Source organism: Lycorma delicatula, chromosome 3 (genome assembly GCF_047948215.1).
Source record: "Lycorma delicatula isolate Av1 chromosome 3, ASM4794821v1, whole genome shotgun sequence".
NCBI classification, from domain to species: Eukaryota; Metazoa; Arthropoda; class Insecta; order Hemiptera; family Fulgoridae; genus Lycorma; species Lycorma delicatula.
The window spans coordinates 167,218,301-167,234,231 of NC_134457.1; the positions used below are offsets into that span (position 1 = coordinate 167,218,301).

The 15,931-nt window shown below is 27.5% G+C and overlaps 1 protein-coding gene across 1 annotated transcript; it reads right to left on the bottom strand.

Moving 5' to 3' along the window:
* Positions 1-230: 230 nt before the first annotated feature.
* LOC142321027 (UPF0235 protein SO_3356-like) lies at positions 231-13,741 on the bottom strand. Its single transcript, XM_075359020.1, has 4 exons — positions 13,582-13,741; positions 8,606-8,735; positions 2,443-2,570; positions 231-508 (listed from the first exon to the last, which is right to left on the bottom strand). Exons 1-4 carry the CDS (start codon positions 13,642-13,644, stop codon positions 344-346), a joined length of 486 nt encoding a protein of 161 aa, XP_075215135.1. The 5' UTR covers positions 13,645-13,741; the 3' UTR covers positions 231-343.
* Between the last annotated feature and the right edge of the window lie 2,190 nt (positions 13,742-15,931).

The following is a 15,931-nucleotide window of genomic DNA, read 5'->3' on the forward strand; positions in this document are numbered from 1 at the left end:
ATAATATTACGTGGAATTTTTTTTATTTCCTTCGTTGAACAATGAAATTACTAGTTTTTTTTTCAAGTGTGTCAACTTGTCATCAGTTATTAGCAAGTTTCTAAAGAAATGTAAGAGAAAGTGGTAGTATTAAAATAATGATAAGCATCTGTTTTGTTATATTAGTTTAATAATTGAATACATAGTGGTATACTTTCATTCATTTATTTTTTTTAAAATACAATTTTTTTTGGAAAAATTGGTTAAAAATTGAATTGTATATCACTAATGCAAAAATGAGTCAACAGTTTATAATAGCATTTTAATTTTAATTTATATAATAAATAGCTTTTTAATTTTACTACTAATTGGATCTTTTATAAATATCTGGTCTTCCTCCTTTAATAAAGTATTTATCTGGTTCAAGTAAATCTTCAGGTGGTAAATGTTGTGCTATCCATCGAACAACTGATGGTACTGAAAAATCTTTCCTCTTAAGTGCTACAACCTTATTAGCAGACTGCTGGCCCTGAAATGCAAAATAAATTGTTTTCTATAGTACAAAAATTAACAAACAGAATAAAAGTATACTAAATTATTTTTCATAATTGAAATTTTGTAAAACAAATCTAATAAACAAGCACTACTGTAATGCAGTTCTTTAATGTCATTCATGTGTAAGTTCCTGAACTTGAATCCAAGTCAAACCTACCATTTTTCATAAAAACATTCTGTAATCTCATGCTTTAGATTAAAGCTTGTAAAAATAATTTTTAAAGAAAAGGTATATTATGTTGCTGAAGTAAATGTTAACTCTTACATTTATGATCTCATTAATGGATTCATCAGTCTATAAAATAAGGAAGAGTATAAAATTATGAAAAACGATAATAGTATGTAACAATTTTTTTCTTTTATTAAATAATGTAGGTATAAAGTTTCAAACTTAATTTTACATAATATTGTACTAAGTTTTGTAATTAAAAATTATATGTAATAATAAAATTATATTCAGTTTCTTTTAAAATATTGAAAAGTTTTATCGAGGAATAAATATAAGAAATAATATAATTATTTATGTGATTATTTTAACAAAACTAAATTCATTTTATTTTTATCAGTAAATAATCCAGTTTTAATCTTGTCTAACAATTTTTACATTTTTCAAACTATAACTTCTCTCAGTTGTCTCATATGCATGTAATATGATTCAATACTATTGAATCATTGTTATGAATTTATAACAACGCTTTCTGTCACTTTGTCTCATAACGGTGCATGTGCAGTCTTCTGTCTTAAAACTGTGAATGACAGAAACTACTCATAAAATTTGTGGTTACGTAGAACTTGAGTCCATTTTATAAAACTTCTTTTACCTTTATTTATTTTAATGTCTGAATACTACCCTCAAAATTTCTCAGACTTCATTACACAACCAACAACATGCAGTAACTACAGAATGACTAAACCCAGTGTTTAGAAATGAATGTTTTAATGGCTAATATGCTGGGCATTCAACTGACAATCATGCCAATTTTTTGGTGATTTAATTTTATCATTGTCAATAACACATTGCATCCCCTAGCTTAATATTAGATCTTTTTTATGAAATAAAAATTTAGCTCACTATAATAGGAGGATTATAAACGCTATTATAAAACAGATACTAAAGAGCTAAGTAAGTTTTAGAACTAATAGATATTAATACAAAATCAACTGTTTGATAATCAAATGAATTGGCTTTAATTTTAATTTATAGAAAAATGAGAATAGAAGTATACATTGCTAATCCTCATATCATTTTATTTGTTAGATTGAAATAACAAATAACTTGCATCAAATATGTTTAACATTCTGTAAAAAATATTTTATGGGCTTCTTTGGTATTGTAATCTGCTGTTATAAGACTTTTACACTGAAAATCATCTAACTAAATAAGATCATGTCATATTTTATTTTATTCTAGTTGAATGGAATAGCATTTGTTTCTTTATATTCAACTAAAACAAAATATGCTGTTTCCAAACCATGATCTTTTTTTATTTTATTTACTTTTTTTACTTTAAGTGGTATTCACAGCCATGTTCCTTAGTAATTCCAACAGCAAGCAGTAAAGTTTCATCCCCAGCTTTGTTTAACTTCAGTGATCTACAGGAAGTGGTTTATTCAACATAGTTTAGGTCATAGGCATTTTAATCCTTACTTCTGTTTGCTTTCAGTTTCCAGGATGCTATATTCACTGAGGTGTTTTGGGACCATCAGGTTTTAGAACCACCTAGGAATTAGTTTCTTACTTAATTTTTTATTAATTAATTAATTATTTATGATTCATTAATTATCAACAGGTTATTTAATCTATATTATTTAGATTTATTTATATTACTGAATATTCTTCTAATAAAACTGTAAATGACATAACTTAAATAACATATATTTATATGATTATATATAAAATTAACATACCTTAATTACAGATAATTCAGTTCTATTTACTCTAAAAATACGTGACAAGTAGACAATCAACTTACGGTTTCCTTTTCCATACACTTTTGGGCTTTGAATTCGTATGATGTTCAATGTTTCATTAACATCTATATAAAAAAAGCACAGCAAAACACCTTATAATTACATTCTACTCTCACCCAAACTATACTGGACAAAAGAAATAAATTTTGAATTACACTAATGAAGAGTAACAGTTTTGTTGTGCCTGATTTTTGTAATTGTATATTCATATATTTATAAAACATTACAAACAGGACTATAACGGAAAGCTTCTATTGTAGATCATGAAGTTCCACAAATGAAGTACCTTTATTTTTATTAAAATGAATATTATGATTGGAAATTCTCATTAAGGTAGGATCTCCATTTTCATCCTAACTGGGCCAATGAATCCAATGAATTATAATAATCAACAACTACTGGTTTTAGAACAATATTATTTTCAATGTTTCCTTATGCAGTAACCTAAATTTATTAAATTTTATGTGCATCCTTCATCAGTATTGTTATATTAACATATAAGAAAAAAGGAAAGTAACAGGATTTGTTACATAATGTGTACTGATTGTAATATAGTCTACAAAACCAGAATTTTAAATAATTCTTACCTTGAGAGTAGAGATACATCCAAAATTATCTTGACTTCAGTACTGCTTTGTTTTTATTTTACATTTTTTCTAGTGCTTAAATATAATTTATATATTCATTATTAATACACATTTTCAGGAAATATAATCCACATATTTTTTTTGTGATACCATCAGTCATTTCTTACATCTCTGAATTTTTCACAGCTTTCCCACCTTTCTAAATTAATTGTAAAATTAAATTATAAATATCTGACTGTATAATGTTGAAATTAAATTAAGTAATGAAAAATTTAAAAAAAACTCCTTGTAACATTTATCCCTCAATGAATTATCATATTAAATTTTTAAGTCCTGCATCTTTAACACTGATTAGAAATAATAGAAAACATTATGCATTATAAAACTTAACTGATCTACCAGCTAATATTTATTTCTTACTTAATTTTTTTTTCAGTAATTGATTGTTAGCCAGTGTAAAAAACAAATTCCTTTATAGTATAGTTAAACAGTAGTACATATAATTCTACATAGCTTGAATGAATTTAAAGTACAGTGAGCTAAAAATTGTAAACAAATATTTATTCAGATAAAGTGAAATTAATGTTGATATTGCTAATTTTTGTTATGCTTAGTTAAAACTTCATTTGGTTGTATAATAGTCATAAGAATTTTAATATAATGTTATGTTATTTTAACAAAATTTAAGGACAAAAAAATAAATATCATCAATTACAACAGTTATAAAAAAAAAACAAAATAAAATGTAGACTGGAATTTTCCATACCCAAATGATCCCAATAACCTAAGTTTGCACATATTTTCTATTGAACTTTAGTTATGAAATTTTTATCAAATAATAAACTTTTCTTCAATTTCAGATTTTGAAGCAAATACCATCCACTATAACACGGATATGTAGGAACAAAATAAAATTATTTTTTCAAATACTACAAGCATACATTAAACATATAGTAAATTATTAGAAAAAAATGATAAAAAACAATTAAGGTAACGGAACAAAGAAAAATGTTTATATTATAGTAAAAGTAATGAAAAAGAATTCTAAAAATACAAAACTAAAAAAATCAATAAATTCTTCTATTTAATTTCAGATTAAGAAAAATTAAAATTTTCTAGATAAGCTCTTGAACAATCTCTCAGAGTTAAGTATTTTTTTCACTTCAAAAAAAAAAACCTTATCTAAAGCCAAGAGCTAACCAAGGATGTACTGCTTCTCACATAAATTTACATCATGATAAATAGTATCTGATATTTAAGTAAAAAGCTCACATAACTGCTTTATAATAGGGATTAGTAAAATTTAATTACAGTGTTTTTTGTTTCAAAATTAAGTAATTGAGAACCTCCATATAATCATCCATTTCAACCACAGTTTCCATACATTTGTGAAATCAGCTATGTATGTTGTACAAAAATAATATTTTTTGTAGCTAAATAAATATACACAGCGAAAAAACAGTTACAAAAAAGTCAGCTGAAATTTAAATTTAAGATTTGTTGAATCATAAAATAGTCATGAAAAAAAATAATTTACAAAAAAGTTGCGATCATATTTATAAAAATGTTTATATAAATGTACATTATTTAAAAAAATGTCTAGTGATATTAAAAAATTATACAATTCCATCATTATAGTTTATTTAATTAAAACAAATTTCAAGCTGTCTTTTACCAAGAATGATGTAAGAATAAAAAAATTCAAGAATGCTCTTGCAAGATAAATTAAGATAAAAAACTGAACAGCCAAAAGTCTCCATTTAACATGAAATGAGAACTTCACTTCAATAATATTTAAATAAAAAGTACCTGTCTTTATCAAAATTATTAATTTAATAATTTATTAATAATAAAATTATTTTTATCATTTTTATGTTAATTTAAAAATTTTTTGATTGGCATGGAGGTTAGATACCATTAAAATATCATTATCTTGGAAAAAATATCTGATTCTGTTTAACTTTAGTAATTAATGGACATTTTTTGTTTAATAATCAGTAAACATATTAAATATTGATATATTTTTTTTTATTTTGATAATTTAAAACTTTTTCTTAAATTCAGAAACCAAAAACATGAATATCTAAAGATACTGATTACCAGTTTATCAAAATTACTTTTGTCATTGACAATTTATCCTTATTCACTCAATCTTATTTTCTAACAACTTCCTGAGATATTCCCACTAGTTGTGTCCTAGTATTTAACTTACATTTAATCAAACTTCATCCATTATTAAGTAAATGAATTTGTCAAAAGTTGGTAGTTGGTATCATAAAACTCACATGAAACTATAAAATATCATAATTATAACAAATTACTCTGCTTTTATCATTATATAAACAAATTTCAATGTTGCTGAACTAAAAAGTAAAACATAAAAATCCTTTTTTTCTTTTTAAAACTTTTATTGAGGAATAAATCAAGTAAATAAAATAAATTAACAATATTGTAATTATTTGTGTGATTATTTTAACAAACAATAAATATTTCAAGGATTTTCCCTGATTAATTAAATGCTGAATTATTAGCTTAAACCAATTAGTAGGTCACTATTATTAATAGATTGACATTTGGTATCATATAAAGCAAAAGTAAAATAATTATGTTGATTTAATTTATATAAGACAGCATTTTAATAATGCTTTCAAGACACTATACAATGAGTATTTCTAACAGCATTCATAAAAATATATATATATATATATATATATATATATATATATAATTTTTTAGATTTATAAATACTGTTTATTTTTTTAAATTAATGTTTGTTATTACTGTTTCATTAAATTTTTTATGATATTTATTTTAATTTTTTTTATTACTATTACCTCAGTATTTGTTGGTGATAATTGTATTATAATCTAAAAATTAAAAAGTAAAATTTTTCTTAAATAGTTTTTAATCTTCCATTCTTGTTGTTATTGAGCTGTCCTCCCCATTTGCCTTCAAAGCTGATGAATATTTGCCACGTATTAATATTTAATGACAGCACTTAAAAGACACAGCATAATAGCATCATCTTAAAAAACATGAGATCCATCACACTTATTCTTACCACATCCTGTGGCCCCTTCTTGAGGGGGGGCCATCCTGGAACAAAGAGGTCAAGGCGAAAATTGGCCGCTCACAAGTGGCGAGAGCCACATTGTTGGACCATGTGGGAGTTCCTAGATGCGGTTGCTTTGTTCAACTGGCATCCGTAGTTTGCTTAAGGGAAACACTCTTACTGCATTGCTGTGGGAAGCTAACCCTGAGTATGGCTGACCACCAACCAATTATTATGGCTCCAAGCACTATAAAATTGTGGACAGGTACTTGCTGGCATTCAGCGACCTAGGCATGGCAGCAAATTGCTGCCTAGACAAAATAAATTTTATTATGGATGTCATGTATATTTTTAGTAGTTGACGGGTTGCACCTACCCATTTTAGCAAAATATGACAAGTGAGTGGTTGGGACACATAAGCCAATGGTGTATAGCACCACACTTAGTTCACTCATGCTGTTAGGTAAACTCTAGGAGCTATGTTAGGATACTGGTCGCTAAACTGTTTGAGGCTCAGTTGCCGTTTGTGGCACAGACATTTGGTCTTATGCTTTAGGGCGACCAGATGGGGTGGTGGCAGGAGAAATGCCAAGCAAACCAAAAATGTTACCACATCCCGATGATGCTGTCTACTTGATGTGAGACAACTCATTTAGCAAAGCCTTATTCACAGTAATATCTTTAGGGTCATTCACCCTAAAGATAATTAGAATATGTAATTTAGAATATGTTAATTCAGGTTTTTGCAATTCCACTATTTGTGTTTGTGACACAGTTATGGACAAATGCATTTTCCAATTTTTATAATTTTAGCAGTAAGCTTCCTTGTTATTGGATGGCATATGTATAATGATTTTGCATAATATTTTTTTAATTTCAAGATGGTGGTTGACATTTAATTTTTTCTTATGTAGAGTATCAGGAGCAAAATCTTCTACCATCAAGCTACCAACACACTGTCTCTCCTCCATTCTTAATATCTCTCATTATTTTCCATCTGTCTTTTAGCAGCTATAGGTACGATACTTCACTCATGTTTTATTTCTACTCTTTGAGACTACTACTACTACTACTACTACTACTACTACTATTGTAGATCATCATGCTTTTATCTATACAGTATTACAAATTTAATCTTGTGTGGACTTTGATAAACATATTTTTTTATAGTTTTCTTCTCAGACAACTTATTTACAAAAAGGATTTGAAAAAACCCATAGAGATATATTGTAAGTATCTCCTCAAAAGTCATCAGTCAATGATATCTGGTGTCCCTAGAAACAATGCTTGCAGTTTTGCAAAACAGTAGGATTATTTCTGTCCCTGGCTAAACCTTTCATAATCACTTATGTTTGGTAACTCAGTCTTGTACTTTATTCTAATTTCCGTATTATTAATCAGTTTCGTAATAGAGTTTATTAAATTAAATTCAGTGATTTACTGTTCACAGAACTACTTATATTCCTAAACATAAATTGTAATTTATCATACCTCAATAATATAATCAAATTATTATGAGAAAAATGAAAATAACTATCAAAGTTTATACTAATTTATAAGCAAAGAAAAAAATAATAATCCAGTTACTTTCCATAAATTCTTATATGAAACATTATATCTTACAATATCATGATTTTATAATGCAATTTTCATTTAACTGTAGAATATTGACTGACTACCTTCCAACTGAATTTTGACTATAGTTTATTTTCATAATTAATTAAAGCCATACGAAATTATTATATTATAATTTTTTTATTAAGAAAAATTTAAACATTTCTCAAAAAATAATCAATAATTTTTTTCAGAAAATAATTTAACATTACCTATAAATATCTGAAAATTTATATTAAAATATTCCTTGTTAACAAAGCATACGCGTATGCATGCACACGTTAATAAATAAATAAATATATATATTCAAAAAACAACTTACCACAAACACTAACAGAAAAACCTAAAAAAACTAATACAAGTAGTTGACATTCATGGGATAATAATGGTAATGGAGTTGTGTTGTTATAAATTTTGTGATTGTAGAGTTTATGTTTTCTAAATTTTTAAGTATTTATTTCTTTTTTTTTATTTGTTGGTATAAATATAGAATTATGTACTGATTGATGATGCAGGGTCTTGTGAATGTCAACTATTGGTATTAGGTTTTTTTAGTTTTTTCTGTTCCTGTGTTTGGTAGTTAAGTAGTTTTTTTGAATTTAATTAGCATAGTGGTTAATATGTTGATGAATTATTCGAATTTTCAAATATATATATATATATATATATATGTTATTTTCATATAAATAAATTTCTATGCTGCTCATTATGAAAGAATGTAAGCTTATTTCTATTTTTGTTGATCAACTTTTCATTAAATATTACTTTTAAGTAGATGTCATATATTTATTTATTTATTATCTAATATTTATCTAGCATTAATAAATTATATGACATCAAAATTTACCTTCAAGTACAGTTCTATGAGCAGTTGGTTTGACATAACAATTTATTAGTATATCTTTAGTTTTTGGATCACGTTTCACTCCCCACTGATCTTCACATAGCATATTAGTTGAATTCAGATTATGAATCTCCTAAAATAAACAATATTTACTACTAATACAAAAAGGTTTTTAAAAAATTAATTTTTTGTAGAGAGAGGTTTAATTATATATTTGACAGAATTACATGAATCAAAGCAAAATTGACAAAGGTAATTTTAAGATAAAGGTAAGATAATTTTCATATTTACTTTTTGAGGTTTCAGCTAAAGGTGAATGCCTAAAAAAACATTTTCACCAGCAGATCCTGACTTCAGTTGGCATATAATCTACAGTAATACTCAAACTAACCCAAAAATAGTGTCATTGCTCAGCAATTATGGTGTGATGAATATTTGTAAGAGTGTTTAGTTTTACACAGATTTTAATACTAGATCGTGGACTACTAAATTGTGAGACTGTACAAGACTACACTTCATTTACATTCATATGTATAATTCTCATTCATTCTCTAAAGTAATACCTTATGATGGTTCCAGAGGCTAAGCAGAAAAGGAAAGAAGAAGGATTTACTTTAAACCATGTGTAATTAAAAAAGATGGATTCAACATTGACTGATACTATCTACATTAATTAACCCTATAATTGTGTTAAATTTTACAGCATTAAATGTTTTTTTGTAATAAATTTTATATTGAATTACCAACATTATCTAATTGTCCACATTTAGCATTATTTAATTTAAGAATAGAATTCAATCTGTCTTAACTTCATAAAAATAACTTTAATGATTGCAGGTAGTTCATAAGAAAGGATTACCCTTCTGATTTCTTCTCATTCAACAACATTTAAATAATAAGAACAGAAAGCAACTGAAAAGAAAAAGCAAAGAAAGAATGATCTTTTGTGGGTTACTAAGGTGACGTAGTGCTCCATAGATTTATTAGTTTTGCGTTTGAATTAACCACACATCTCAGGAATGGTCAAACTGAAACTGTACAAGACTATACTCCATTTACACTCATGCATATCATCCTCATTCATCCTCTGAAGTAATATCCTGGCTAAACAGGAAAACGAAAAGAGACTGAGGATTCGCTTCAGAAACATTACAATGATATCTGCTTATGTTCCCAATGAAGAAGCCTCTGAAGGAGCTAAGAATAACTTCCATGATCAGCTGGCCAGTGAATGCAATTAAACTCCTAAATATGATACGCTTCTCCTGTTAGGGGAATTCAATAAAAAAATAGGAAAGGAGTCTTTTCCAAATGGAGTTGAGGTAAAGTTTACATTGCATGAGGAGGCTAGTGAGAGTGGCAGAATGTTGGTAGAACTTACAATAGAGCAAATGCTTCTGATTGCTAGTATACTCTTTGATCACATGTTATCCATTTACGAATATGGAAGGTACCAGGTTCTAATTCAGTGAACCAAATTAACCAAGTGCTGGTAACAAAAAAGACATGCAAGCTCAGTAGAAGATATTAAAGTGGCTGGAGAGCCCAACTGTGACACTGATCATCACTACTTGGTCAGTGTCGCTACTTGGTCAGATATTGGGATGCTTAGCAGTGGCAATAAGTTACAGTGAACAAAACAGACCAAAATGGAACAATGAAAAATTTAAGAATGATCTAATGAATGACCAGTTTCAGAGTGCCTTAGAGAAGAAATTGGAGGGTCCCAGTGAGGGAATGGAGGAAGATGTGGATGTACTTGAAGTAAAACATGACTAAAGAGATGAGAAATAAAATAGGAGAAGTACATAATGAAAGAAACATGGAATGGTTTGATGAGAGTGCAGAGAGGCAATAAGCAGGAAAAATGAGGACAGATTGATGATGCTACAAAGGAGAACAAGAATGAATACTGTTAGATATAAAGAAAGCTGAAGGGAAGGAAATAAGATAATAAGGAGGAAGAATGATATATATGAGGAGTAAATTGGAGAAAATAGAAAACCTTAATAAAGCTTATGAAACTGAAAAGTTTTATAATGCAGTTAAGTAATGAAAACTAGCTTTCAGCCAAAATTCAATTTATTAAGACAAAGTTGGCAAACATCATATATAATTAGAGACAAGTTAGAGAATGATGAGCAGAATTCTTTGAGGAACTCCTCTGGGAGAAAGGGGGCTCAGGAATGAATTGGAATCCAGAACAACAAATGAAAAATGCAGAGTTAGATGCACCCATTATTTTGGAGATTGAAAATGCTATAAAAAGGCATAAGAATGGCAAGACACCTGACAAAGACCTACTAACAGCAGATATGTGCAAATTTGGTGGAAGAGGTCCTGCACAGTTGTTGCACAGACTAATAGTGATGGTATGGGATAGAGAAGAAATGCCTGGGGCTGGTGTAGAGGATGATATGCCCCAATTTCAAGAAAGGAGTCAGGCAGAATTGGCCAGTTACAGAGCTATCACCCGTTTCAAGCAAATTAACAAACAGAATAAATGTATATGCTGAAGAAATTACTGAAGTATACCAGTATGGCTTTAGATGGGGTTGGGGCACCACCTCAGATCAGATTTTGCAGCTGCATTAGACCATGGAAAAGTGCTCTAAACACAGGATAGATATATCCGTATGCTATTCATAGATTTTTAACAGGTATTTGATAGAGTTAAGAAAGAGGAAGTCTTAGAGGTAATAGGACACTACAGAATTCCCGATAATTCATATGGCTGGCACAAATGGTGCTCACTAGCAACACTGGAACGATTTTAGTTGAAGGTAGGACAAGCAAAACAAGTCATTAATGAATAAGACAGGGCGACTCACTTTCGATAATATTTTTAATTTAGCACACTATAAAGGAATGAAAAGACTGAATACCAGGGGCAATATTATATACAGAACTATCCAAATATACTCGTATGCAGATGATATAGTACTAGTTGCCAGAAGCATGCAAGTCTTGGTGGAAGCTTTTGAGGCATTGGTGGCAGAGGTGAACACTGTGGGTCTACAAATTAATGAAGGCAAAACAAAGTACATGAAAATGAGTATGACTGAAACAGGAATACAAAGTGTGCAAATAGGCAAATACACTTTTGAAAATGTTAAAAATTTCATACTTCTTGGAACAGAACTTACTAATAACAACATCTATGAAGAAATTAAAAGGAGAATTGTGCTGGGCAACAAAGTGTATTTTGCTAGAAGTAAAAAATAATCTCTAAAACTAGAAAGATCAACATATATAAAACTTTGATTAGACTTGTTGTGATATATGTGGCTTATAGGCTTGGACCCTAAGTAAAGCAGATAAACACTGCTTTAGACTTTTTGAAAGGAAAATAATTTGAAGTACATATGGATTTGTCAACAAGAAAAAAGTATAGTGAATCTGACACAATGTAGAGATTAAGAGATTCTCTTCAGGGATAGAACATAATTAAATTATAAAATCAAAAAGAATTGCGTGGCTGTAACACGTTGAGAGAATGCCACCACAGAGAACTCAGAGGCAAGTAATGAGTGCAACCATTGAAAGTGTAAGTAGAAGAGGAAATCTGAGGTCACATGACTACAGGAAGTGAGAAACGATTTGGCTGTGATGTGAGTAAGAGACTCTAGAGTGTTTTCACCGGAAGAGGGAAAATTGGAGGCGAATTGTGGAGAAGACCAAAGTCCACCCAGGACTGTAGCATCAGGTTAAATAAAATTTAAAAAAGAAGTTGGTTTCATGTCATACATTTGACAAATGAGCAGTTTGGTTCAAAAAAGGCATATAGGAAATTGTGTGTTAATGAATTATTTTCTGTAAGGAGACTAAATATGTCAGAAAATTTCTTTATTTTCAGTTTTGAAATGTGACTATTAATTTACTCTCATAATGTCTGTTGTAACATGGTAGTTGGAAGTTAAATTTTGAAAATATAATTTTACTTAAATAAAATCTTCTGAGATTAACAATTTAAGAACTAATTTAAACACCATTCTGAAATTTAAAAATCCAAAATTTCCATTTGTAAAAATTTTTGTTTTGAAGAAAATGGGAATCTTGTTTTAAAAATATATACCTCATTCTGTTCTTGAGATATAAATTTCTGTTTAAAGAAAACAGAAGCAGACAGAAATCAAGGTTTTGAAGAAGAATAAATAAAACAAACGAACAGAGACCAAGGAAATCAAGGATTAACAATTCTTGGTTTCCTGAACAAACACACTATCAAAATAACCTATGAAATTGTCATGAAGGAATGCAAACTAAACCATTCATCTTCCTCTTGAAGACCCTAAAGTAGAGTGATGTGGAAAAAACTAATTATTATTGATTTGAACAGTTGGAATATGGAGTAATTTTTAATAACTAATCTTTATTTTGAAATAGAAAAGTAATAATTTTTTTTTATTTATTTAAGTGACTTTAAAATCCTATACCTGTCATTAATTAATTATCATATATTTCTTTTTTAAATGAATCTTATAATCATAATGCAAATAATGCTCATTATATATAGCATTTCAAAATCTTTAGCTGCTGTTTGGAAAATTTTAAAAGTACCTTTAAAATTAAAAAAAAAAAATGCAATTGTTTATCTTTTTTAATGTTTCATAACATTCTATGCTCGGTTATGGAAGGTTATAAAAATCCAATATAATACTTGTAAAGTAAACTTGAACCTGTGGTAAACTAATTATCGAGGATGTTACGATATATATGAAGCTATTACAAACTTCACTTTTTTAGGGGTGTGCCTCATTTTCCATGCATTTTAGCAACTATATGGTAAAAAACTGTTAATTTAACAGAAATAACAATTTTACTAAAAGTTATGGTAAAATAATAATAAGCTTATCATCTGCAGTTAAAAATAAAATAATTATAATGAAAGCAAAACATTACAAACAATAATGCATTATGAAAATAACAAATGAGTTAAAAAACACAGAATTCACTATATTAATATTATATTATCATACCTGCAATACAATTGAAATTAATACAACTACTGCTAAAATAAAATTTACTGCAGAGTAAAACATAGTTCTTCACTTTTATTACATCTTTTGATATTAGATATTTTATGTAATGAATCATCCACATAAGATGTCATTATAATCATGCAACAACTGTACAATACTGATATGAATCAGTTTAATTATTTGATAAAATTCCAGTATATTATTGATAAAATACTAAAGATACTGCATTAAAAAATACATGAAGTTATGAACAGATAATTTTGTACACTACTTGCAATAGTGAATACACAACATTGAGAAATTTTACAGATCATAAAAAATGTAATACCAAAAACTGTTGAAAACTTCTTTAAAGTTGACCACGTACACCTTCTTTTTTAAATGTTTATAACTCAGTATTACATTAAAATCTGAATTTAAACTCTAAAGATGATTAACATCTCATTATCATATTATGAGAAAATTATTCTTCTTAATGAACTTTCATATGCAGTTATATTGCTCCTTTATCATTGAAGTTAACAGTGAAACTGATGTTAAAAAGCTATCTTTTTTATGGCAATAATGTCATTATCAATCTTTTTCATAACAATTTGAGAATTTTTTTAAGTCGAGCCCCAGCAACTTCTTTGATGAAAGAGCTTCACAATTAAACTCAATAATTTCTTAAGTTAGGATATTTTAATAAAAATAAATTAAACATTTTTTAAAAATTGGTAATTGATATACATGACACATTGTTTCAAAAATTGAAAACTTTTAAAAATCAACTGCAGTATACTTTATTATAAAATCAATCTTATAAAAAAAAACTTTTATCAGCATCTAAGCTACTTTCATTCTATGGTGAGGTTGTTTGGATATTACTATTTTGAGCACTAGTGTTCTGGTGTTATAATTGAACTGGATTTTGGAAGATCTTTGTTGTTTATGAAATGCTCTAAGTTATTAAAATTCTGTTTGTTCATTTGAAATCTTATTTTTAAATGTTGTTGTGTGTTTGTACACTTCAAGCTGCTCTAATATGTGTTATTTGTTGCTTAGGTGTAAAAATTTAATTTTGATGTTTGTGAATGAAGGCTTATTTCAAAACTGTGGTTTACCATAATAAAATCAGCAGGGTAGTAAAGTGCTTCAACGTGTTTTTTGGGTCAATATGAATAGCTTCATCTTCTTTGTCATGTATAGAACTTATTACAGTCTTAGCAGTCTAGTAGAGCAGAGGTAAATTAAATTTGTTGGATTATTTATGAAATTTTTGTCTGATAAAGGACAGAAGTACATACTACATCTATTTTGTTTTATTTGTGATTCTCTGTCAAAACATAAACATAATTGCAAATGAAAAAATCTTTCATTTCACAAACATCAAGGATATTCAGATTGCTATATCTTTACTGCCAATGAAACAATCAATTTAAGGAAGATGAAATATATCTCTCATTTGTTATTCATCATTAACATAATCATAATTGTATCAACAAATATATGTTTTTACTTTTACTTTTTGAGCAAAACTTGATGTGATTAATTATTATAAAAAATATGTCTTAATATTATTTTTAACTTTTTTAATACCACTGAACTCTATAGTGCAAAAAGGAGATAATTAATTTTCTGCACTGGTTAGATCCATACTAATCTTTTTTTCTATTTCTTTATCTTCTGTTCACATAAATAATTTATTGTTAATTACATTTGGTACAACCTCTGACTCCATATGAAATGTGAGATATCTTATCTTATTTAAAGTACAAAATATCAAATGTAATACAGTTTTAATTATTGAAAACCTCAATACATTCCTAGATCATGCCAATATTTTTGATTGCCTCCATCTAAAATATTTTCCTATGCTTTTTCCTGCTACAAAACACTATAGCACATAAAAATAATTTTTACTTCATCAAAATTTCAATAGTAAAAACTAATACATAATTTCAGAAAATTTATTTAGTAAAAATATCTTCTATGTTTCTTTATTAACCTAATTGTATGCGCCATGCTCTAATCAGTGATTGGGGCATACGGTCTCACTGTGTTAAATATCGCTGTCATGAAAAAAATCAATAATAATAAAAATTGATAGTAATCTGATTATAAATAAGTTTTAATTAACCATAATTAAAAATGAAGTTTCTTCAGACTCTGCTACTGCAGATTCAATTTTTTGAAATTAAACCTATGATAGGAAGATCTAGAAGTGTTTTACCATCTGTGGAATATATCTTTAAAGGATATGATTAAACCAAAAAAAAATTATAAAAATGAAAAATTTATTAACAAATAATTTACTGTAGAACATAACAAAGGATTAAACATATGATAAACTTACAGAATAATTCTA

Coding starts and splice junctions, on each gene's coding strand:
- LOC142321027 (XM_075359020.1), bottom strand. CDS start 13,644: ATGTTTTACTCTGCAGTAAATTTTATTTTAGCAGTAGTTGTATTAATT. Junction 8,736..13,581: donor TAATTTCAATTGTATTGCAG/GTATGATAATAT, acceptor TGTTTATTTTAG/GAGATTCATAATCTGAATTC. Junction 509..2,442: donor CTGAATTATCTGTAATTAAG/GTATGTTAATTT, acceptor TTTGCATTTCAG/GGCCAGCAGTCTGCTAATAA.